The 27,186-nt window shown below is 31.7% G+C and overlaps 2 protein-coding genes across 2 annotated transcripts; both read right to left on the bottom strand.

Annotated features, from left to right (window-relative positions):
- Window positions 1-15: 15 nt before the first annotated feature.
- GC (gamma-glutamyl carboxylase) lies at window positions 16-26,566 on the bottom strand. The gene is made up of 5 exons (XM_075307561.1): window positions 26,415-26,566; window positions 4,284-4,509; window positions 3,903-4,224; window positions 3,498-3,844; window positions 16-1,321 (listed from the first exon to the last, which is right to left on the bottom strand). Exons 2-5 carry the CDS (start codon window positions 4,498-4,500, stop codon window positions 78-80), a joined length of 2,130 nt encoding a protein of 709 aa, XP_075163676.1. The 5' UTR covers window positions 4,501-4,509; window positions 26,415-26,566; the 3' UTR covers window positions 16-77.
- On the bottom strand, window positions 9,019-13,303 carry LOC142233229 (uncharacterized). Its single transcript, XM_075304076.1, has one exon. The coding sequence runs from the start codon at window positions 12,631-12,633 to the stop codon at window positions 11,968-11,970; it is 666 nt and encodes a 221-aa protein (XP_075160191.1). The 5' UTR covers window positions 12,634-13,303; the 3' UTR covers window positions 9,019-11,967.
- Window positions 26,567-27,186: the final 620 nt, after the last annotated feature.

Genomic DNA, 27,186 nt, shown 5'->3' with positions numbered 1-27,186 from the left:
TAATAAAATAAAATGTTTTGGGAATATAAACAATATAAATTTTATTAATAATAATTTTTTATTAACAAATACTAATCTTATCTGTAGCTCCTATCTCTAATTTTCATAGGTATTGGCACACCATACAACAAATACAATATACAATTGCCCATATGTTGTAGAAAACGTTTGTAGTTATCAATTCGGGATACAAATTCTTTCCACAGGGGCAACTTGACTTTTTCTTTTTTCGATGTTTCGTCTATAACAATATTTTCTTCTAGCATTGTCCTATTAACATAGGTATATAAATAACAAGAAGGTTTTAAGCCAATAGTGGTAATATGATGCATTACTCCAACTGGCAAGCCGATACTCTTACCAGCAGTTAGAAAATATGAATCGGTTTCATTATCACTTTTATAACGAACATTGCCCTCCAGTATGATAAGTGAAACGTTGGTTAAATCAGGCGATACGAAATGATCCAGTGTGAGGCCTGGGAAATCTGCTACAAACATTACGTCTGAATAGTTATTCCAAGCTAGAACGTCATCGGCTATACTACGTAATTTAGGACGCATATGATTTAATTCGGTTAGCAAAGGTAGAGACCAGGAAGTTCTTTTGAATGGTGACCATTCAGCTTTGAGTAAATCAACCCTTGGATCAAACATGCGCTGTTGGAAACGACCATTCATGGAACACCATACATCGAAATATATTGAAATATTTGTAGAATCCAAAGGACTTTGGCGACGATTACGCTGATGTTCCAAATCGATATTGCGTCTTATACAATGGGCATATTGTTGAGCCATATCTGCATGCTTTGTCCAACGATCGTATTCGGTAAAAGCATACGGATTTAAGTAGAGGGTTTTGCCATTAGAATTATCAACAACTTTAACAGTTGTCATGATAGTATTGTAGGAGTGTACCATCATGTCCCAGGAATATCCATATAAACCATTTGTCCAATTATTGTAGCCTTTTGTTATAAAGTGTGAATAGGGCAGAAAAAGCTGAAGACAACAGTAAAATAGAACCACAAACGAACGAAGACATTCTATCTTACTGCATTTGGTTTGGTTGATATTCAGTTGTTTCTGGCATCCTTTACAATACTGTAATGGGTTAATAATTTCCTCTGGTTCCTTCAATTTTTCGATTCTGCATTTTTCATCTTCTTTTTCTAGGTTACCCAGTTTTTTGTCTACACAAATTTCTTTTTTTGTAATTTGTTTGTAGCATAGAATCAAATTCGATGTGCATAACTTTCGAGGCCAGTCGAAATTGAAAAACATTGGAACCTGAGCCAAACACACCCATGGAAACATGCCTGAAAAGAGACAATTTTTCAATTATTAAATAAAATCAAATTCGTTATGTTTTGTTATTGTTGGTTTATTCTTCAATCATTATTGTTGTTTTTAATTTTAGCTTAAAACCATGCATTTGACAAGTCTGTGAACACATTTTTGTGATCAAAGTCTAGGTCGCCATTTAAGTCCAATCGACTTAAAATTTGGCACAAGTATGTGTTTTCGGTCATAATAGAACCTTATTAATTTTGGAAGAAATCGGTTCAGTTTTAAATATAGCTCCCATATATATATCGTTCGCCCGATATCTACTAATATGGCCCCAGAAGCCAGGATTTCAGCCTGATTTGCTTTAAAATTTTTACAAGGAGTGCAGGTGATAGTGTCGTAAAGTGTGCAGAATTTGGTTGAAATCGGTTCAGATTTAGATAAAGCTCCCATATATATCTTTCTCGCGATATGTACTTATATGGCCCCAGAAGTCAACGTTTTGCCATGATTTGTACAGGGAGTAGGATAAATATATATATATATATATATATATATATATATATATATATATATATATATATATATATATATATATATATATATATATATATATATATATATATATATATATATATATATATATATATTATATATATATATATATATATATATATATATATATATATATATATATATACATATATATATATATATATATATATATATATATATATATATATATATATATATATATATATATATATATATATATATATATATATATATATATATATATATATATATATATATATATATATATATATATATATATATATATATATATATATATATATATATATATATATATATATATATATATATATATATATATATATATATATATATATATATATATATATATATATATATATATATATATATATATATATATATATATATATATATATATATATATATATATATATATATATATATATATATATATATATATATATATATATATATATATATATATATATATATATATATATATATATATATATATATATATATATATATATATATTTTTTTTTTTTTTTTTTTTTACGCGATATACACGTATATGGCCCCAGAAGCCAGAGTTTTACCCTGATATGCTATAAATTACGTTCTCGATATACATCTAAATTTTGGTTGAAATCGGTTCAGATTTACATATAGCATATATACCTTTCGTCCTATTTACACTCGTATGACCCCAGAAGTCTAATTTGTAATCGGATTTATGTCAAATTTTGCACAGGGAGTAGAATTAACATTGTAGCTATGTTTGCTAAATTTGGTTGAAATCGGTTCAGATTTAGATATATTTCCCATATGCGATGTTTTTGCAATTTCGGCAAAATTGGCAAAAATACCCATATTTTCCTTGTAAAAACGCCACTGCTAAGACGAAAACTTGTAAAAATGACTCCAATTTTCCTATATTTCTAATACGTATCTATCGACCGATAAATCATAAATACACGTTTGAAAAGTTGCCTAAAAATTGCTTCAGATTTAAACGTTTCCCATATTTTTTTCTAACATTTTCCTTCACCACAGGGCATTAGCCGACTTAAATTTTAAGTCTACAGAAGTGTAACAAAATTTTGTCCAGATCGAGTCAGATTTAAATATACCCAACACCTTTGACGGATTTGATATGGTATCGAAAATGTGGATCTACAAAGTGGTGCAGGGTATAATATAGTCGGCCCCGCCCGACTTTTGACTTTCCTTACTTGTTTTATACATTTTTATTCCATAAATCTAGGTGTTCACCCGTTACTCGAGCCTTAAACAAACAGGCGAAAGCAATTACTGTTTGCTGAAAATGCAAACATTGTTTACTGTTTCGTAGACTCGCTTGTAACACAATTAAAGGATAGGAATATTCAAACTGCTGTTTTTAGCAGACTTTTTTCATGAGTGTATGCATTTCTTATCGACGTGTAAATGAAACTGGGTATTTATAATGGGCTATACACAAAACATTAAATAACCATAGGGCTAAGAAGGGTTTGTCACGTGTTTCTTAACCCTTTCACTACCGAAATAAACCTAATGTTAAAAACTTTAAGTTTTCTTCATTATTTACTTGTGTAAACAACATGTAGAAAAAAATTGTAATATTGAGGACTATTATTAAATAATACATACCAATGATAAATAGACGTGAATTCATTAAATGGAATAAAATCATAAACGGAGTGGCAAGCAATCGAGTCTTCCGGCAAGTCATTAAAAATGCAATACAAAAATCAAAGACAGCAGTAAACCAATGAACAATCAACAAATCCACCAAATGATCTGATAGAAACCAACGGAACGGACTTAAAACCCAATGTTTGCTCAGCGAAGACATAGCATAGCCCGATAACCATTCAGAGGTAAGTTTTTTCAAACCAGCGTACATGTAGAGTATGAAAAATTGGAATTTAATTAAGAAATAATTCCAATATGGAACAGTTGAAGGCATTGTTGGATTCAGCAATTTATCCAATGAACTGTAATGATTAATAATTTAGTTCCAATTCGAAATCTATATAAATTAATATAACTTACCAATATCTATTGGCTTGGGTAAATATTAATATGGTACCCACCAAACCAAATAGATAACTGTGATTATTCCATGCAGGCTTATCCAATAGGAATATATACCAATAGGGGATTATGAAGGCCAAACAACTGCAACGAAAACGATAACCCAACATAATGCCAATGGCTCCAAACCACATGCACAAATAAATACAGCCCATGATGGGAAAACTAAATGCTTGCATGCCGTGGAATAATGGAAAGTGGCAATGTAAAGCTTCTCCAAATCTTACATCCATATCACCACCTCCCCTTTCTTCGGCAATATCGATTAACATGGCAGCACCTGTACACAAGAATAGAAGATTAACACTCTATAAAATCTCAATTTCCTTATCAACTTACCATACAACATCCGGAATATTCCCAAAGTGGCAGCATCTACGGGCCGATGTAACCATCTTGTAAAATTGTCATATGATTTAAAATGGTCAGTTTTACTATCAGTCACAAACTGGAAGAGATTCCCAATTGATTTGTTGCTCGACTCCAATTTATCAGTCGTAGTAGTTGTGGATTCAGTCTCTTTAATTTCTTTGGATACTTTTGTTTCATTATCCATGTTTTTTAGCTGTAATAGTAAAGTACATAAAATTATTTGGTTCGTAGTTAAGTTACACTCAAAAGAAAAATGTTTTAATAACAGGTTTGTTGTTTCAGCAGTGAACCCTATATGGTACTAAAACCAATTTAATTCTATTTTAAATCATGAAATTATTATGTTTTGAGAAAGTTTTCTTGATTTTAATAATCTTTTGTGTACGTTAGTTTAATGAACCGACAAATGGGTAAAACAATGCACAGATGAAGAATAAAGATTTACTTAATTCGTGTCTCCCTCAAAATAGTTCAGAATTTCTTAAAATTTGTAAATTTTACCATTTCATCATGAACTTCGAACGACGATTTTGCAATTTTGAACTCCAACTTTTTCTCTCAAAGTTCGAAATTTTCTTTTAAAAGTGAAAATAATAAGTACGTCTAGTAAATTTTCTTGTATTTTTCGAAAAATATCTACTTATTTTTGTGAAATTGGCGCGACATCTGCGTTTGTAATACCCCAGCAAAAACTAGGTAACCACATCTCATTACAATTGACATTACCAGGAGTAAAGCTGTCATTACACGTTGCATTACATTGCGGCGAGTTATAATGACTAACTTGTAATGACAAAAATAAATACTTCTCGGTAATTTTCGAATTGTTATTCTCAAATTTTTAGGCAGTTGTAGTTAATATAATTATTAACATAATCGAGCACTTACATAAAAAATAAAAAAGAATATGTAATGTAAAGGCAATTCTGAAAAATTTTCCGTTAAGAATTTTTTATCACAAATATTTCATAATAATTGTGTTTAATGGCATTATCACATTATGTTTTAAATAAATGCTTTCTTATACCTCATTGACATTACACTTCCAAAATGCGCTTAAACTAAATTTCAAATGCCATTTGCCTTATAAAAAAGAGACTTAAAATCCACTTTTAGTAGATTTCGAACCTTATGTGAATTGGTTATTGGATATATTATAACGTAATTCACGAATCCAACTCCCTTAAACAACCTACATTTATTTCTATTTTAAGTGTGAAATTAATTTGAGTGTAATCTTATTTAGATTATTTATTAGATTTTTTGTTTATTTATACAATATTCTATTTCTATTCAAGTAGTTCTCCTATTACAGCACCACTCGCCATATTTTGATCCATTGTAATCGGCGATAGAAATCAATATTTTCGAGATTTGGTTGCCTGAGACAATAAGTGGCTATTTTGCAAGGTTTGGTGTATCTACGAATAAGTCATTACATATTAGGTGATTATATGCTTTAAATGCACTACTTATTTTATGGCCGAAAGTATGCCTGGGGAGAAGTACTTTCCTTCTAGGACATGCGTATGTAAATGTAATCCGAAGCGATGCCAATTAATAAGTGGTTATTAATTTTTAAATAGGCTTACCTACAAGATTACCGGGTAATGAGAGTTTTTGCTGGGACCGTATAGGTATAATTTTCTAAAATTAACCAACATTTTCCTTCCTGGTGGATTCATTGTTTTTTGAGTGTACGTGAAAATTTAAATTCTGAAATAAAAGATTAATGCTGCCCATTTTTACAGGAAAAATGTTATCGTGTTTATAATTTTGAATAATCGAACATTTAATAGCTTTCAAAGGTTTGCGTTATTCAAGGATTCAATGTGAACTTTCATTTCTTTTTACTTTATTTCCTCGATTTACCAGCATTAATATATAATTGTATTAATACAATTAGACATTTTGATCAAAGTATAACCGTTAAAATTGCACTCAAAGAAATTTGTTAGTAGACACAACGGAAAAGTATGCTAAACCAGTAAAAAGTCGGCTTAAATGTGGAAAGCAGTTACTATTTGCTGAAATAGCAAACATTGTCTGCTATTTTTGTAGCAAAAATCTATACTGCTATAATTTGGTAAAGACTCTTCAGATCTCTTCAGAGAACACAATGTTCGGAAATTTATAATGTTTGCTCTTTCGGGTCAAATTTTTTTCTTTGATTCAAGATCATGTGTCTTTTTGAACTTATAAGGTTTTATATTGAGCTCACAGCTAAATGTGTTTAAATAATGCGTCTTTAAATGCGAAGTGCATTTGAATAAAGCATATTTAATATGCGAAGTGCATTTAAATGATGTGTTTTTTTAAGTGCATTTAAATGATAATTCTTTATTCTCAAACCTTTGGGGGATTCCACATAATTCGAGTCTTGTGAACAATATAGCGACCTATCACAAATATTATGAAGCTGTAATTTCTTCCAGTGTCAATTTGGGTACATTTCCTGTCAGCTACCATATATACTTAATTTTCTGCTGAAACAGAGAAAGGAAATAATGTAATTTTACATACACACATAGAAAAATGGCTGATGTTAATAACTAACACTAACTAACAGCAGACAGTTTTCCATCAAACAAAATACTGCAGTTTTTTTGGAATAGCAGCCATACTGCTGAAAAGTCAGTAGTTTGTTGAAATTTTCTGCTGATCCGAATAAACGTGTAAATTAACTCCGGTCTATCTGATAATAGAATTACTGCTGAAGTATGCCCAAAATAGTCAAATGAACCTCTAAAAACATCTAACATTAAAAAAACAATTAGTAGTTTTTGATTGCGCATAACATTTGTATACAAAATGTCGATAAATAATTGACAAAGTTTGTTGCTTGGACAACAAATATTTGTTGTTCTTATAGCAGAAAAAAGTCAGCTATTTCAACTAATGCAGTTTTCTATTTCAGCAGCGATGTTTGTCAAAAACGTTTAGCTAACTCGTTTGCTTATTCATCAGTATTTGTTTGCTATTTCTGCAAAAAATGTTTGCTGCTTCAACTAACGGATGTTTGCTGAAACAACTACATGCTATCGCTTTCCCTTTTTAAGCAACCAAAAACTGCTGCTTTAGAAAACTTTTTTGCTGTTAAGCTGAGTACCATGTTCAGTTTTCAAGCTGAAAACCAGCTTGTTTTCACGTTTACTTTTTTAATTAACTAATTTAGAAATATAAAATTATTTGCAATCAGTTCCTTGGATCTTTTCAACCCATTATTTGGCAAGACTCGATCAGAGTATAATCGTCTTCATAAATATATTTGTACTTTTAATTTAGTGTTTTGGTGAAAAAACCGAACATAGTACTCACCTTTATGAATAACAAAATTCTAAAGATTTCAAAAAGGTTTAGGTATAGTGACAGCCCGATATTTCAGGCTCACTTAGACTATTTAGTCCATTGTGATACCACAGTGGTGAACTTCTCTCTTATCACTGATTGCTGTCCGATTCTATGTTAAGCTCAATGACAAGGAACTTCCTTTTTATAGCCATGTTCGAACGGCGTTCCACATTGCAGTGAAACCACTTAGAGCAGCGTTGAAACCCTCAGAAATGACACCAGCATCACCGAAGTGGGATAATCCACCGCTGAAAAACTTTTTGGTGTTTAGTCGAAACTGGGTTTGAACCCACGACCCTGTGTATGCAAGGCGGACATGCTAACCATTGCATCACGGTGTCTCCCAACTGCATAGGGCTGTGTTAAATTTTGAGCACACTATCTCAATTATGCTTTTCGTTTTGCCGCACTTGACATAAACCAAATCGACCGTTGTCTTGCAGTTGAAAATTTTTACTACAAAAATAAAAATTGGAGTAACAAAATATTTATTTTGATACAATTCAGAAAAACATAATTTTTGTTTTCAATCACGAAATTAATTGATCCAATCAATTTTTAATTTAAATTTTGTCAATCACAGAAATGATAGAATCAGTCACTAACGTCCATTGCACCACGGGAGCCACCGTGGTGCAATGGTTAGCATGCCCGCCTTGCATACACAAGGTCGTGGGTTCGATTCCTGCTACGACCGAACACCAAAAAGTTTTTCAGCGGTGGATTATCCCACCTCAGTAATGCTGGTGACATTTCTGAGGGTTACAAAGCTTCTCTAAGTGGTTTCACTGCAATGTGGAACGCCGTTCGGACTCGGCTATAAAAAGGAGGTCCCTTGTCATTGAGCTTAACATGGAATCGGGCAGCACTCAGTGATAAGAGAGAAGTTCACCACTGTGGTATCACAATGGACTGAATAGTCTAAGTGAGCCTGATACATCGGGCTGCCACATAACCTAACCTAACCTAACCTAACGTCCATTACAAATCAATTGATTCAATTAAAAAGTTAAGTAATACAATAAATAATTATGATTTATTTTTGTTTCGACTAAAAAATTTGTTGAACAATTAAAATTTTAATTGATAACTTATTAAAAATCAATCAAATTTTTTTTCTTTTTCTGTGTACGTTCTCACTGCTCGAGACATCCTTGCAACACAAAAGCGAGATTTCAAGAAAGGCGATTTGTTATAGTGCGAGTAGAGTTGGAATTATTCGAAGGAACACCAATAAAATCCTTTTACAAAAGTTTTTGAGCGTATATAAAAGTGTCATTCTCCTGGTCCTTGCAAACATTCGAAAATCAAATAAGTCTATATAAGCATATATATAATAAAACTGCAAATGTTTTTAGAGTGTTTTATTTCATGAAATTTATTTTTGGTTTTTAAAAATTTGATATAAATACATGCATGCATTATTTTGGTTTTTGTTGTTGTGTTCTTCATTCCTTTTTTTGTTGTATACTAAATATTTAATTTGTTGTCTCTGCTGATGTTATTCTTCATTTATTTTTGATAATTATTGTGTATGGTAATTTCCATAGAAAAACTAAATGTAATAAAAATTAAATAAAAATAAATAAATAATAAAAAAATATATTTATGTAAGTCAAACTGTACGATTGATTGTTTGTAAAAAAATGCGTGTTATCGGTCGGTCGGAATTAAATATTGCAATTTTTTTTAAATTATGAAGTTAAACATTTAAAATACAAACAAGAAAACATAAATACAATAACGTCAGAGTGTTTTGGTTTTGTTTTCTTAGTATTGGTTTTTAAATTTTAATTTTATTGATTTATTATGTTTGTTAATATTGAAAATCTCTAAAATCGTTTACGACGACAAGCTTTTGAAAAATTTGCTTCAAACTACAATTTATGGATAATATTTTAAAAATGTTGAGTTTGTTTCTTCTAAATATCCCTCTTGAAAATTCTCTCGATCTTGAGAGTAAGTACCATTAAATATTAGAAAAAGATGGATGTTGATTTTGTTATTATAAAAATAACATAATTTCATGGTACTGTTGTAAGCCTATGATAATTACATTGCGTTAAATTCCTTTTTGGAAAGTAATTCTTTTCTAGGGGATTGTTTCACTAATACATCTTTATTATGGGTTTGAGAAATGTATTCCTTTGCTTTTTTATTGGTTAACTATTAAAAGAAAGATTTTGTTTCTTTTTGGCTGTTTTGAAAAAAAAAAAATATATAATATATATTAGAAAATAAATGGAATGTTTTTCCAATTTGGTTTTTGTTTTTCTTTAAGAAGGAAATTGAATTCAAGTTTAAGTGAAGGTTGCTAGAAGATATAGATTCATATATTATTATTGTTGTTGAGAAAAAAAGAAATTGTGATTAAAACATATATGCTACGTATATAGAATATATTCTTGCTAAGGTTTTTTGTTTGATATTTTAAGAAATATTTTTGTTTAATTGTTTAATCATTCATCAAAATACATACATTTAAAGTACTCATACATTTATTTAATGTTAGTGTGTCTTTATAAATATTAAATATTATCTTTTTTAATCGTTTCAAAAAGTGTTCAAGGGGAAAATTTACTTAAAATTAATCTTTGGAAATATTTTAAATAGTATTTATATACTGGAATATTTGTTATATATATATTCTGTTAAATATGTATGTATATTTCTAAAGTACAACATCTCAGCGCATATAATATATTTGTGTTAATTTCTAAATTTTATGTTTTTTTAGAAAAAAAAATGTGTAAGGAATGTTGTCTCTCACAAAATATTTTACTACCCCCAATTTCACCCTTATTATCTAGAGGGTGTTTAGACTACAGCCTAATACAATATTGTTCCTTTTGTGATGTTTTATTTCATTTTTCTTCGGGGAGAGGAATTTATCCTTTAAAATTGTTTTTTGTGTACTGTTTTTTTGTAATTTTTATTTGTAATTTTTTTAATACGACAAATATAAGTTATGATGCAAATTTCTAATATTTTTTGCTTTTATTTATTTTTGGGGGGTTTGTTTTTTCAAATGGTAGTTGTGTGGGTTTTTACTTCTGTTATAAATTTCTAAAATATTTTAAAGTATATATGGGTTTTTACCATTTTTTTGGATTATGAATATTATTAATTTCTCTCTTTATATTTATGTTTTAATTTAAGCTTTTGAATTGTATTGAAAATTATTTTTTTGCTGATAATGGTCTTGCAGAGTTTTAAGCAAATTCATTACATTTTTGTTTTCAATTGCAAAAATTTGAAAAATTTTTGAAAAATGTAAATGTTTGTAAAAATTTTTTGGGGATGCGAATATGAATGCAATACTAAAGTTTACCCAGGAATGGCAAAAAAGTTGGCAACCCTTTACTTGTAATAAAATAAGGGGACAAGGAACACGTAAAAGTTCTCGAAAATGTGTGGTACATTAATCAGTCACTGCTTGTCGATTGAGAGAATCAAGTGGAATGACTTTCTGGATTTAGTTATTTACTTTTATCATTGTATCGTATTCGTTTTTAGGCTATCTCTTTCTACCCTTTTAGTATAGCGAAAACAAAGAATTGCTTGGAGTGTTGTCAACTTGGCGGTTTTATCTTCTTCCATTTTTCGATTATCTTAAACCACCGTTTACATATATTGATTTGTTTTGTTTTCAATAATTCAGTTAAATAGTACCTCTTGAAGTTCTTGAGCAAAGCGTATAGTTTAATAATAATTATAAAATATATACTTTATAGAGCTCACTTTAATTTTTGATATTAAAACGGTTTCATTTTCACATATTGGTAACTTTAAAAGAATTATTCTTCGAAATATCACAAAAAATTTTCATTGTAATGAAGTTGACAACACTGCGCAAACTATTTCTATTGATAATTGTTGTAATATCAATTCTCTTGAATATATAATATTTTTTGCCGGCTTGTTTTATTTGGAACTCTCTCTTTTTGTCATAGTTATAGTTGTATGTTTAGTACTTTTTAATATTCAAGTCCGATTCGGTTTTGAGCTAAATATCTCAAGCTTTTGCTTATTTGACATGTTGAGGTGGCTTTTTTTCCTAAGTTGTTGGCAACCCTAACATGTACCATTTTTCGTATTTCATCTGCCATCTCTTGAATTAGGGGGTCGGGGTTGGGGGTGGTAAATTCAATATATTGCATATCACATACATCCTTTCTTATGTCTCCCTCCTTCTCTTTTATATCGTCATGCTACTGCTGCTTCTGTTGCCGTCTGCCGCTGATGTTGCTGGTGCCGCAGTTGCTACTCTGTTCTTATTGGTGGTGTTGGGTTTCCCTTTTTAAATGCGATTTTGATTTAATTGGGAACGTGGTGTAAATGGTGAAACCATTACACCACTTGGCCATATGGCCTCGTTGAACAGTTCATTGAAGCGATAATCCGGTATGGAAATTTTAAATTTACAATAAGACAAGGCAGCTAAATTAGCATCATTCTTTACGAGCTTAGTGCACTTGACCAAATTCTTGTTCATTTTCAACTCTTCGGCCAAATGCTCAATGATATCGTCTTCTGTGGTCGAGGTGGCAAATTTTCCAACCTGCACCCAACGCCCATAGTCGCAGACGACCTGCAAACGATCCGAATTGCAATTATTGCCCACCACAATGAGGCTATTGGTTTGTTTTTTCACTTCGTTGGCATTGTTGGCTTGGGGTGGTCCCATTTGGAAATATTGTTGATACATACGCCCCTGAATCTGGTTGACACCATTCACCAGCTTGTTCAGTTTATCCTCCATGGCCTGCAATTTGGTGGCCATTGCCTTTGGCGATTGCTGGCGACACTCATCGCAGCTGAACATGATCATTGGATTCTTTTGTATGGCCTCATATAGGGCATCATCGATATTGGCACAGCTGCGATGAAATTTCTTTTGGCAGGCACAGCTGATACCCTCCTTGGCATTGATAGCCTTTTTGCACTTGCCGCAATTGTCAGTCATTTTGGGACGTCTGTTGGCAGCCGTTTTATTGGCCAACGCCTTTGGTGTACTACTGCTTCCTACTGGAGTTTCAGCTGCGGCCGATGTTGCTGTGGGAGAAGTGGCTGCTGCTGTTTGAGCGTCCGAAGAGTTTTCTGCCTTTGGGGATTCCACTTTTACTGATTTATTTGCTCACAAAGGAGTCAAATTGGGGCTTCAAGAAAAAATGTTCCGGAAAAAATTAACACCCAAAATGTAGTAACTTTTTAGGCACAGAAAAGTCCGAGTGGCAGGGAAATACCGTAATTCCGAACCAACAATATCCTTTTCCGGTCACGAACGATTTAAACACCTCCTTGTAGGTCTTCCAAATGTCGTCGTATTACTTTTTTAGAGAATTGAACAAATGAATTCTTGTTTTTTCTTCCTGATTATAACGGATAGCTCTGTATATTTTGTGTAAAACACCACACCACTGGATACATACACAATGTGTGATGAAGTTCCTTGTTGGTTTTTTGTTGTTGGTTGATATTATTCAAAATGTCTAAATTTTTGGGGTGTTATAAGAAATGAGAAGTGAGGGAGAATATAATTGAAATTGTTTAAAGAAGAATTGCCGCTTCCGCCAAACTATATATTTATGGTCCGTACGCTCCGAATGCCGCTGTTCAACTGTGCTCTGTTCGTTTCCCTTTACCGGCTATTACCTGCATACGGAAGCGAAAATAAAGACGAAGACCGGTCGGTCGGCAGTTGGTTTGACGTTGGGTCATGCGCAAATTAAAACAACCCTTAGTTGCTGCTTGGATGTCGACCGGCTATTTATGTTGTTGTTGTTGTTTTCTTTTGTAGGTTGGTGGTAAGTTTTGAGTGAGTGCTATGTAATATTTGGAGTCCTCGAAACCCTCTACGAATATTGTTTAGTTCTCCTCTCTTGCCTTGTGTATGTATTCGCGTATGATTTGGGATATAAACCTTATGTGCAATGTATACACAATGTATGTGGCACAGTGTTTTCGTTGTTTTTTTTTCACATAAACGATTACGTTTATAGGTACTTTTATGTTAAAAGAAATTGGTTATTTTTTTTAAGAAATTTATTTGAAAAACTGATATTTATTTTGGAATGTATATGTTTAGTGGATGCTTATTTAAAACTATGGGTGTTTACGCTCTAAACCCGAGGTAAATTTGCGTTTTTGGTTGTTTCTTTCCTTTGAGGTTGTTCACCTTGCTGGGCATAGAAAGTTTTCCTACCACTTGTTTAGTTTCGTATTTCTCAGAATTCTGTTCCATATTTTTATCATTTTCATCGGTATAAAACGATGTTTGGCATTTCCGAAAATACCTACAACTCAAAATTAAAACATTTGTGATGATCCAGACAAATAAATGAAAAACTAAAAAGTTAATATTTGTACCGAAAATTGAGACAAAAAAAAAAAAACGCGAAGATATGAAATAAACAAGTAAGTAAAGTAGAAAGTCGGGCGGGGCCGACTATATCATACCCTAAACCACAATTACAGAATTAGTAATCATAAGCATTTGTGGGGTAACATATAGGTCTGGGAGATAAACCGCAGTTACATATTTAAGAAAATTAAGGGGTACATGTCTATGGGTGCTTTATGTCAATCTGACTATAGCTCATAGTCAATGTTGCCAGGGAAAATGTTCGGTTTACCCTACAAGGACAAAAAAAGTTCCCTACTTTCCCATACATTCCCAAACAATTTTCCCTACTATATTTTTCGTTAAATTTAAAAAATTTTACAAAACAAAAATGGTTTTAAGTACTTTATTATCTTAAAACATGAATATGGAACGTATATAACTTAGAATATAAATTTGTATTACCACCACGGTTGCCACAGTTGGTAGAATTCTACCCAAATTAGTAACCTTTTTTGTTAAATCTCTATAAAAATAAAATTTTGGAAAAAGTTTCTATAAACAAATTTTTGTGAGAAATTTTTCTATAGAAATAAAATCTTGACAATAAATTCTATAGAAATAAAATTTTGAGAAAAAATTCCACAGAAATAAAATTTTGAGAAAAATTTTTATATAAATAATATTTTGAAAAAAATTTCTATAGAAATACAATTTTGACAAAATGTTCTATAGAAATAAAATGTTGACAAAATTTTCTACAGGAATAAAGTTAACCACACATTATTAAAGATCAAGCCTTGCCGGCTTCTAATTTCCTCCTCTAGAGCCACCAAAATGAAAAAAATATTACAAATTGTGTTGAGTGAAAATGTCCTACATTGACGCTAAATATTAGAAAAACCCTATATATAGGGAATTTCCCCTACTTCTAGCAACACTGGCTGTGTTGATATTGTACCTACGGAGTTAGTATGCCACTAATATTGTGCCCATTATTAAAAAAGAGAAAATCGTTAAATTAGTGTGGGTAATAAATCAATATTTGTAAAAATCGAGCAATATTCTTATGTAAAAGCTACAAGTACGTATAAATACGATCGGCTAGTACATCAATTTGAGTAACATTGGTTAATAAATAAGAGTACTATGGCCAAATTTGGGAAAATAGAGCGATGCATATACATGGAAGCAAAGAAAAAAAAAAAAAAAACGTTTGGAAAACGTGTACCGAAAACGTTTTTCTTTTGTTAGAGTTTTTTGAATTGCTTCGAAAATTTTAAACTTTTATCACCAAAAAAATTCGTTTGTTACAAAATTTTTATTTTTTCAATAAAAAAAGTTATTTTTAAAACAACAACACAGTCCATTTCGTTTATATCAAATACTGTTCTTTTCTGACTTTAGGTCTTTAATAAGACACATTTTACAACTCAAAATTGAATATTAATATACTACAATGTAATGTTGAAAATTTTTTCGGAATCTTCCGAACTTATCTGAAATATATGTACAAAAAAAAAAACAAAACAAAAAAACTTTGGTCGAAGCAGGGATCGAACCCACGACCCATGGCATGCAAGCCCGACGTAACAACCACTGCTCCACGGTGCCAAACTAAATGTTTGTTTCTGTTAAAAAACTTTGTTTATTCGGTTCGTGGGCGCCGCAAGCTATGCTATATAAATATAACTTATATGGATAATTATCCATTGATGACCATAACAGGTACATAGCTCAGTGGTTAGTGTGTTGGCTTACAAAGTGCATGGTCCGCGGTTCGATTCTCCGTCCAGGCGAAAGGTAAAAAAAAATTTAAAAATTTATAAAATCGTATAATTTCTTCTATATTGTTGGTATTACAGGAAAAGGTGTTAAGAACTAAAAAATCTCGTGGATGTGAGAAAGTTGTGAGGGAAAATGCAATTAGCAAGAAAACAATGTTTTTTGAGTTTGTCTTTATGAAATTGTTTTTACATTCTGGAAAAGAATAAACGTTTATCTCAAAAAGTATATACTTTTCTTCCAAATACACTTCCTTACAGCGAAAAGCAAATGAGAAACGAACTTTGTTTGTCTAAAATTTCGTTTCGGAGGAAAGAATTATTTTTTTGCGTGTATATCTAAATCTGAACCAAATTGCATAATATTTTGCGGGTTTGATTAATGAGGCCTGTATGGTCAAACATAAGGTTATTAGGGGCGAATTTTTCAAAATCGGGTGATACATATATGGGAGCTATATCTACATCTGAACCGATTTCGATGAAATTTTGCACATATAGTTAGTACTATAGAGGACTAAATCTAGCAAACTTTTAGTAAGATCGGTTAATAAATAAGGGTTCTATGGCCAAATTTAGAAAAATCGGGCGGTACATATATATGGGAGCTCTGAACCGATTTCGATGATTTTTTGCACATATAGTAAGTGCTATAGAAGACTACATTTAGCCAAATTTGGGTGAGATAGGTTGATAAATAAGGGTTTTGTTGTACCAAATTTCATCAAAATCGGTTAATAATTGCGACCGGAATCCTGTGAACAACAAATACATGGACAGACGGACGGACACCAAGCGCTAGATCGACTCAGGAGGTGATTCTGAGTCGATCGGTATATATTTTATGGGGTCTAAAATCAATATTTCTGGTAGGCACATTTTTTGGCCGATCAAACTTATTATACCCAAACCACTATGTGGTTTAGGGTATAAATATTGAACGGATAGTGTGTGGACCATTGTTACCTGGTGATTTATAATTAAATTAACTAAAAAATATATAAGTGAAAATTCCATTTCAGTAAATATTTTCACTCATTTTTTTTCTGATTCAATCATGAAATCAATTGGTCGAATTAATCTTTTAATCACAAAAATATAGTACTTGATTAAAAAATTAATTGATTTCATTAGCAACTTTTTATTAATTTTATTAATAACTGACTTTGTGTTTTTAGTTTGATTAAAAAAGTGATTGTTCGAATTAAAAAAAAATTAAGCAAAATTCTATTACATTTTTTAACTGACTTAGTCTTCCGATTTGATTAAGAAGTTATCAGTTATTTTTTTATACCCTGCGCCACACTGTGGAACAGGGTATTACAAGTTAGTACATATGTTTGCAACACCCAGAAGGAGACGAGATAGACACATAGTGTCTTTGGCAAAAATGCTCGGGTTGGGCTCCTGAGTCGATATAGCCATGTCCGTCTGTCCGTGAACACATTTTTGTAATCAAAGTCTAAGTCGCAGTTTTAGTCCAATCGATTTCAAATTTGGCACAAGTATGTGTTTTGGCTCAGAATAGAACCCTATTGATTTTGGAAGAAATCGGTTCAGATTTAGATATAGCTCCCATATATACATTTCGACCGTTATGGACTTATATGGCCCCAGAAGCCAGAGTTTTACCCTAATTTGCTTAAAATTTTGCACAAGAAGAAAAATTAGTACTATAGTCAAGTGTGCCAAATTTTATTGAAATCGGTTCAGATTTAGATATAGCTCCCATATATATCTTTCGCCCGATATGGACTAATACGGTCCCAGAAGCCAGAGTTTTACCCCAATTTGGTTGAAATTTTGCACTAGGAGTACAATTAGTAGTGTAGTCAAGTGTGCCAAATTTTATTGAAATCGGTTCAGATTTAGATATATCTCCCATATACATCGTTCGCCCGATTTACACTCATATGACCACAGTGGCCAATCTTTTACTCCGATTTAATTGAAATTTTGCACAGGGAGTAGAATTAGCATTGTAGCTATGTGTGCCAAATCGGTTCAGATTTAGATATATCTCCCATATATAGCTTTCGCCTGATTTACACTCATATGACCACAGAGGCCAATTTTCAACTCCGATTTAGGGAGCTATATCAGATTTAGATATAGCTCCCATATATATGTTTTTCTGATTTCGACAAAAATGGTCAAAATACCAACATTTTCCTTGTAAAATCGCCACTGCTTAGTCGAAAAGTTGTAAAAATGACTCTAATTTTCCTAAACTTCTAATAAATATATATCGAGCGATAAATCATAAATAAACTTTTGCGAAGTTTCCTTAAAATTGCTTTATATTTAAATGTTTCCCATATTTTTTTACTAACATTGTGTTCCACCCTAGTGCATTAGCCGACTTAAATTTTGAGTCTATAGATTTTGTAGAAGTCTATCAAATTCTGTCCAGTTCGAGTGATATTTAAATGTATGTATTTGGGACAAACCTTTATATATAACCCCCAACACATTTGACGGATGTTATATGGAATCGAAAATTTAGATCTACAAAGTGGTGCAGGGTATAATATAGTCGGCCCCGTCGGCCCCGAATTTAGACTTTCCTTACTTGTTTTTAAATTAAATATTGAAACATTTGTAATTATTGACTTACTTCATCAAAATATTTCCACTTAAAAAGTTGATGAAAGTTGATTAATAAAATAATTGAAAAAATTAACTTTTCAATGAAGATAGAAGCATTAAGTTAAATTAAAAAATTAATTGATACAATTAACTTTTTAATCGAACTCGGAAGACTAAGTTAGTTAAAAAAGGTAATGGAATTTTTTTAAATTGTTAATTAAAAGTTTATTTCAAACAATCAATCTTTTAATCAAACTAAAAACAAAAAGTCATTTAAGAAATTAATTGAAAATAGCAACATTTTTGATTAAAAATTTGATTGCAATTAACATCAATTAATTTTTTAATTGAATCAATTAAAAAATTAACTGAAATTTGCTCATGAAATCAATTCATTTTTTAATCAAGTATTTTTTATGCCCAATTAAAACTGTGAATGATACCATCATTTTTGTGATTGAAGATATTTCAATTAAAAAATTAATTGGATAAATTAATTTCGTGATTGAATCAGAAAAAAAATTGTGTGAATGTATTCTTTCTTATATTTAGGAAATTGGGTTGTTCAGAATTTGGTTGGGATTTATACCACTTTACAAGATAGATCTTTTTTCTTTTCCCCTTGAAAATACCCCAAAGAAAATTTTACCCCTAAAAATTCCTCCAGACGTTAAAGCCCCTAAATTTGGGGAGAAGTCCCCAACCTTGCAACACTAGTGTTGGCTTACAAAGCTGTGGTTTGATTCTCCGTCAGGGCAAAAATAAAATCTTATAAAATTGTAAAATCCTATATTTGCTTTAACATTTGTGGTATTATAGAAGAGAATGTGATGAGTGCTAAATAAATCATGTGAAAATGAGAGAGATATAGAGAAGATAAATTTAGCCAGAGGATTTAATATTTTTTATTTAATTGTTTTTACATTCTGTAAAAACGTCAACGTTTATCACAAAAAATATACTATTATTCCAAACAAACGTTTGCCGCACAAGGTATTTCCAATCATATTGTTTGGCTCTTCCAATGTGATATGTATATATATAGTCACGGATCTTCACGGAAACCATATTTTGCTGTCAATTTGAAGAATGTTGCACCGTTTCTTCCAATCGAAATCGCAATAAGATACAGTTACAAATCTAACATGTAATTTTATTGTCCTAATCTATCTTGTGTGTCTATCCGTAACCACAGTGCATGCGCATAAGTTATAGGGGTTGATTTTTGATCTGTTTTTTGCGCTATGGTGTAGTAAGTTTTACGAACGAACCCCCATATGACTCGATGGACGGGTGACTTGTTTTCTTTATTCACTTTACCTTATCACATTCATACTTTTCACATGATTCCCTGTTTTCGGCATATCATATTATTTCAGCGTGTATGTGTTTTGACGATTTTATTGGATTTATTCACCTAAAATCGCATACAAGAGCAGTTTACTGTTGTTTGGCACGTAGAGGGTTAAATTTTCACCCAAACTTTCCCCTTTAAACAGCTATCACTTAGGCAGCAAAGTCCATTACAAAATTTGTGTCTAGCTTTTTCTCTATCACTAAAAGAGGGTGGTGATGGTGGTTGGTGGTGTACATTATTCGACACACTCACTATTCAGCTGTATGCCTAACAACCTCGATAGGTTTCGAGTTCTTGCAGTGTTTTGATGATAAGGCAGCTCTTTTCAATGTAGACAGTAAAGTAGTGAATGTTGTGTCAACTTCAATGTGTCCTATTATGTAGGTTTTTGAGTGTGCACCCTTGTTGACGTGTATGTACCGAGATTATACAATCTCCACCACTTTGGTACAACCCCCCTTCACAGGAAAAAAAATGTATATTTTTCATTTACTGGAAAGGAAAAATGTATTAGCTACAGATACAGATTGCAATTTGACGAATTTCGTTTTTATTTCTATATTCAAAATTTGTTCGATGTAAAGATTGTAACCAGAACATGAAATAGAATCAGAAAATCGAAAAATCGACTTTTTGATATGTTGACCATTCTCCTTTTTCAAAATTTGAAACAAGTACGGAAAGTCTAAAGTCGGGTGGGGCCGACTTTATTACAACCTGCACCACAATGTAGATCTACATTTTCGATACCATGTCAATTTCTACAAATTTGTTGGGAGTTATATAAAGGCTTATGTTCCCATATTTTAATTAAATCTCAACCGATTTGCACATTTTTTTCGACTTCTTAGAAAATCTCTAGACTTCAAATTTAGATCGGCTAATGCCCTGCACCCCCAAAAAAACTATCTTCTGTAACATATACTCTCAAACACATTCTGCTTCAAGCATATATATTTTCAGGATTTGTTTGTAGACATATATTTTTAAGGTGCCAATTGGTTACTTCCATTGGTTTACTTGCAGCAAAATGTCTTAAATATACTTCTGTTGCATTACAAATAAAAAAATATGTTTATGATTTATTAGAATGTTATACTCCAAATATTTATTTATAAACAAAATATATAAGCCAACAAGCAATCACGTTTATGTTTTACATATTCCTTTATGTTGAACTTTTAGCCTCACTGTGTTGTGTTGACGTCTTTCGTTATGTCTTTCAATCACCATCTTTGGTTTCTCTTTATACTCTTTCGCTCTCTCTTTTTAATCCATATATGTTTATAGGCAATTTCTAAATTAATATATGTTTGCATCCACAAATATTATATTTAAACAAATGTTATGTTTCAAACATAATACGTTATAACATATGTATTAACATATATGTATATCCCAAACATATTATGCTACATTATGAACTTTATATGCTTACACATAAAAACAATGTGCTGAAAATTTGAGTTGCAAACATATAATTTTTACACCGAAACATATGAAATGCAGTCTTTTTCGTCCGTGTGGGGCGGAGCACAAAAGAAAAAATAGGATTTCGAGGGCATCTTAAATTTCCCCGCCTTAAACGCTCATGAAAATAGCATGACAACATCACCTTCCAAATGCTGGAGAGGTAACTATCTACACGCAAAGAACATTTTATCACCAAAAAATGTTTGTTACTAAATTATAATTTTTTGCAAGAAAATTCGGAATATTTTTGGAAAATATGTAAAATTACGTAGTTTGTATGAAAGGGAGCAACAAAAGAGGTTTGTTTTCTTTAACTAAAGTTTCTTTAAATTGGCGTGTGTGCGCCCAATAATGTAGACTATAAGAAGCACACTGTTAGAAAAATATGTTTCGATATAAACAAAATGTGTTTCGGGCACAATTTTTAAACACAATATATTTAAATGCAAACATGTAATGTTCCTAAACTAACTCTAAATGTTTGGGACACATATGTTAGTATGTTAGAATATATTATGTTTGGGGCATGAATGTTTCATAAAAATAATATGTGTGAATGTAAACATATATACATTTACAAATTTCGAGTAAACATATATATGTTGTGATATTTTATTAAGAGAGCGACAGAGAGAGAGAGAGAGAGTATAGAGAAAGAAATAGAGATGGAAACCGGGAGGGTTGACGAAAGAGATCAACATAACACAGTGAGAGAATCAAAAGAGAGCAACTTCTGTGAAACCGCTTGTATGTTGTTTCGGAGAACTGTTTTATGATAAGGCCAAAAATTTGATATGCTTAAGTCTAAATATTATTTAATTTGAATATTAGAATGAGTATTCGGAGTAAAGAGAAAAGATTTGAAAAAAAAATACAGCATGTATTTTCGCGTTGAGAGCAGCATTTTATGTATGTGTGGACATGTGTTTTGTTTATCATTTTGGCATTATGGGCAAAATTTTTTTCTTGGTTCGTTAAAAGAAATCGGAACGTACGAGGAGTAAGTCAAAAAAAAATACAAAGGGATCTTCATAAAAATAACGAAAGGGCACTATACTCTTTTTAGAGTTAGGACAGTAAAATGAAAAAAGAAGGAAACAGTGGAAAATTAAACAATAAAATGTATAAAAACAAAGTTTAGTTCCCCTTTATTAATAAGTTGTCCAAGAGGACTTGTCGGACACCTTCAAATATAAAAGCGGGTATTAAGTTCGAGTTTTGAAGCTACAACAATTGAAAAAGTTTATTTTCTTTAAAATGAATTATTAAAGAAAAATAAAAGGCAAAACAGGGTCATTTTAGAGCAATAATGCCAACTTAATACCGGCATAGATGATGGTCTTAGCAGCCAATGCTACTTTTCCCTTTTTTATCATACATTTACTGTATGATTAAAATAAACAATAAATAAATAAATAAATAAATAATACCGACCTTAAAAGTAAAAATGAAATTAAGTACAAAACACGATAAGTTTTAAATGCATTTAAAATGGTGTTAAATGCTAGTAAAAAACTGTATACGCCTAAATAAATTTATGTGTATATTATAAAATTATTTATGTATGTTTATACTCGACTCCACGTTCTTGTTTTGTTGGAGTTTTTGAATTCCTTCTAAAATTTCAAACTTTTATACCAAAAACAGTTTTTTATTACAAAATTGTTATTTTTCCAATAAAAAAATTTTATTTTATCCAAAAGCTCAGTCCATTTCGTTTATATTAAGCACTATTTCTGACTGTAAATCTTTAATAACCCACATTTTGAAGTCTCATTATAAAAATATGGTATAAATATAAATGTGTAAATAAAAAAAAATTGGTGTTCGGTCGGAGCAGGGATTGAACCCACGACCCTTTGCATGAAAGGCGGACATGCTAACCATTGCTTCAGGTGGCAAACAATGTTTTAATAATGTTGTTAAATAATGTTTTTTTTTTCATCGGCTCGTGGGCGCTGCAGACTATGCTACATAAATATAACTTATAACGATAATTGTTTATTGATGGCCATAACAGCTACGTAGCCCAGTGGATAGTGTGGTGGCTTACAAACTGTATGGTCCTCGGTTCGATTCTCCGTCCAGGAGAAAGGTTTAAAAATTTAAAAAATTTATAAAATTGAACAATTTCTTCAACATTATTTGTATTACAGAAAAAGGTGCCAAGAACTAAAAAATTTCGTGGAAATGAAAATTATGTAAGGGAATGAGCACAATCTTCTTTGGCGAAAATTCTTCCAAGCATATAATATTTTTGGGCTCAAAATGCTTCTAAACATACAATATTTCCACATAAAACAAACATATTAATGTTCCGGCAGTATCCAATAATACATATGCTTCCTGCAAAATATGTTTGGAACATATGCTAGAGAAGCGATTTTTTTGAGGGTGCACTACTTGAAAGTATGGGTTTCTTGGGCTTTGTTTGTTTGCTTACAAATTGTATGGTCCGATTGTCTGTCTGGAAAAAATTTATAAAATCGGGTATTTGTTTATATCTTGTTTCAGGTGGAATTGAATATGAATGAAGATGAATTTATCCAGACAATAAAAAAAACAAGTATATACGGCCGTAAGTTCGGCCAGGCCGAACCATAAGAGGGTATATAAGAATCTTATGTACCCTCCACCATGGATTGCGTGGAAACTTCTGCTAAAGACTGTCATCCACAATCGAATTACTTGTGTTGTGGTAATGCTTGCCGATGGCAAGGTATCTTAAAACTCCTTAACATCGTCTTCTAAATTGGAAGTTTATCCATACGGGGATTTATTAGGCAAAAAAGGCAGGTTAAAACCTATACAATTCAATTCTTGACAGGTATGACTTCTTGAGCGATAAAAAAGAGGCAGAAGTAAAACGTGGGGGTCGGCTTATATGGGGGCTACATATATGTTAATTATGTACCGATATAGATACATTTTACCATAGTTGTTAGTGGCTATTTACTTACACAACATAGAAAATTTCAACCGAATCGGATGAAATTTGCTACTCCGGTTTATATTGGGGCTATATAAAGGGTGATTCTTTTGAGGTTAGGATTTTCATGCATTAGTATTTGACAGATCACGTGGGATTTCAGACATGGTGTCAAAGAGAAAGATGCTCAGTATGCTTTGACATTTCATCATGAATAAACTTACTAACGAGCCACAACGTCGAATTTTCAGTGAATGGGCCCTAGAAAAGTTGGCATAAAATCCGCTTTTTTATCGACAAATTTTGTTCAGCGATGAGGCTCATTTCTGGTTGAATGGCTACGTAAATAAGCAAAATTGCCGCATTTGGAGTGAAGAGCAACCAGAAGCCGTTCAAGAACTGCCCATGCATCCCGAAAAATGCACTGTTTGGTGTGGTTTGTACGCTGGTGGAATCATTGGACCGTATTTTTTCAAAGATGCTGTTGGACGCAACGTTACGGTGAATGGCGATCGCTATCGTTCGATGCTAACAAACTTTTTGTTGCCAAAAATGGAAGAACTGAACTTGGTTGACATGTGGTTTCAACAAGATGGCGCTACATGCCACACAGCTCGCGATTCTATGGCCATTTTGAGGGAAAACTTCGGAGAACAATTCATCTCAAGAAATGGACCGGTAAGTTGGCCACCAAGATCATGCGATTTGACGCCTTTAGACTATTTTTTGTGGGGCTACGTCAAGTCTAAAGTCTACAGAAATAAGCCAGCAACTATTCCAGCTTTGAAAGACAACATTTCCGAAGAAATTCGGGCTATTCCGGCCGAAATGCTCGAAAAAGTTGCCCAAAATTGGACTTTCCGAATGGACCACCTAAGACGCAGCCGCGGTCAACATGTAAATGAAATTATCTTCAAAAAGTAAATGTCATGGACCAATCTAACGTTTCAAATAAAGAACCGATGAGATTTTGCAAATTTTTTTTTTTTAAAAAAAAAGTTATCAAGCTCTTAACAAATCACCCTTTATAATTATGGACCGATAGGGACCAATTTTTGCGTGGGTGTTAGAGGTCATATACTAACACCACATACTAAATTTCAACCAGATCTGATGAAATTTGCTCCTCTTAGGGCCTCCACAAGCCAAATCTGGGGGTCCATTTATATGGGTGCTATACGTGAACGTGGTCCGATATGACCCATTTTGCAATACCATCTTACCTACATCAATAACAACTCCTTGTGCCAAGTTTCAAGTCGATAGCTTGTTTCGTTCGGAATTTAGCGTGATTTCCACAGACGGACGAACGGACATAGCTATATCGACTCAGAATTTGACACGACCCAGAATATATATACTTTATGGGATCTTAGACCAATATTTTAATTTGTTACAAACGGAATGACAACGTTAATATACCCCTCATCCTATAGTGGAGGGTACACCCTCAAAAAATCGCTTCTGTAACATATATCACAAACGCATTTTGCTTCAAGCAAAGATATTTTCAGGATTGGTCCAAACAAAGTATTGTTTGTATTGTTCAAACATATTATGTTTCACCTTAGGGCATACACTGGTAGAAAAAAATTGTAATGAAATTTTCTTTGTGTGGATATATTTTTAAGGCGCCAATTGGTTACTTCCATTATTTTACTTGCAGCATACTCTCTAGGTCTCTCTTTCTAAATACATATATATGTTTATAGGCTATTTCTAAATTAATATAAGTTTGCATCTAAGCATATTATATTTACAAACATTTTACGTCCCAAACATAAAATGTTCTAACATATTAAGATATATGTCCCAAACCTGTTATGCTAGTTTATGGATATTATATGCTTACACTTAAAAATATTGTGTTAAAAAATTTGAGTTCCAAACATATAATTTTTACGCCCAAACATATGAAAAACAGTCTTTTTCGTTCGTGTATAAAAACATTATCTACAACTTGTTTTGTTTGCCTTTTAAGACAATTTTTCTCTTCTTTCGGTATATGCAGGCTATATTGAATCATATTTTTTAATTTTCGCACAGAAAAATTCAAAAAGAAATTCTGTACGAAATTTATTTATGATATGTTTCTTTGGAGAAATTTCACTTGGAAATGTTCAAGTGGGATGTTTTTCATAAACTTTCCTCCTGAAGCAACAGCCTCTATAAAATGAACATTTTCGTTATTGATTCCTTATCCATATTGACAAGGAATCCGTACACATTTTCCGGAAAAGTATTAGAAAATACTTTTTTCTGAATTACTTACCACTTTTCGATAAAATTATATTTTTTCAAATTAAACTTAAATTTCAGTTTTAGTTTGACATAGACGAATAGGAGGATTAATTTCACGCGGATGTATACACTTTCTAAAAAACCTTACTTGACATCTGCAACTTATAAACAATGAAAACAACAATCTAGAACTGTTTACAACTGAAGCTGGAAAAAAGTTGGTCATGGCTTTTTATAGGACACCATATCAACATCCCAGAAATCATGTGTTCTACGAACGGTAGAATATTTTTACTAACCATCTTTCTAGATGTTTAGCAAATGCACAATGGGATGGAAATTTATGGTTAGTGGAAGCAAAATTGTTTGTATTTTTCCTACACCCAGCAAAAAAGTGAACCCACCATAAAAGAAAATGTAGGCTTATTTTAGGAAAGTTTTTATTTTACTACCCAGCAAAAAAACGTCACCAAAAAAGTAGTGAAAATATTCTTTTTGGATCCGGAAGTAGTGGACAATTGGGGCAGAAGCGATGAATTTAACATGGGTTTGTCATAGGATGGATGTCCACCATTTCAACAGCCGTTGCACTGAATTTGCATCACTTCTTAAGTTGTGATCCGAATTCATTGTTTTGGATGTGAATCAAAAAATTTGCCGATATTTTGCTAAATAAATAATTTTTATATTTTTTTATGATTTTTAATACATTCTAACGCTTTTCTGAAACGTTTGAATTAAAATATTTTGAAAAATTCGCAATATTTCTTGAATGGATTTAGAATTTTTTTCGACAAAATTTC

Source organism: Haematobia irritans, chromosome 4, assembly GCF_050003625.1.
Source record: "Haematobia irritans isolate KBUSLIRL chromosome 4, ASM5000362v1, whole genome shotgun sequence".
Classification (NCBI taxonomy): Eukaryota; Metazoa; Arthropoda; class Insecta; order Diptera; family Muscidae; genus Haematobia; species Haematobia irritans.
Note: the sequence above shows the minus strand (reverse complement) of the source record. Positions and strands in the feature narration are given on the sequence as shown.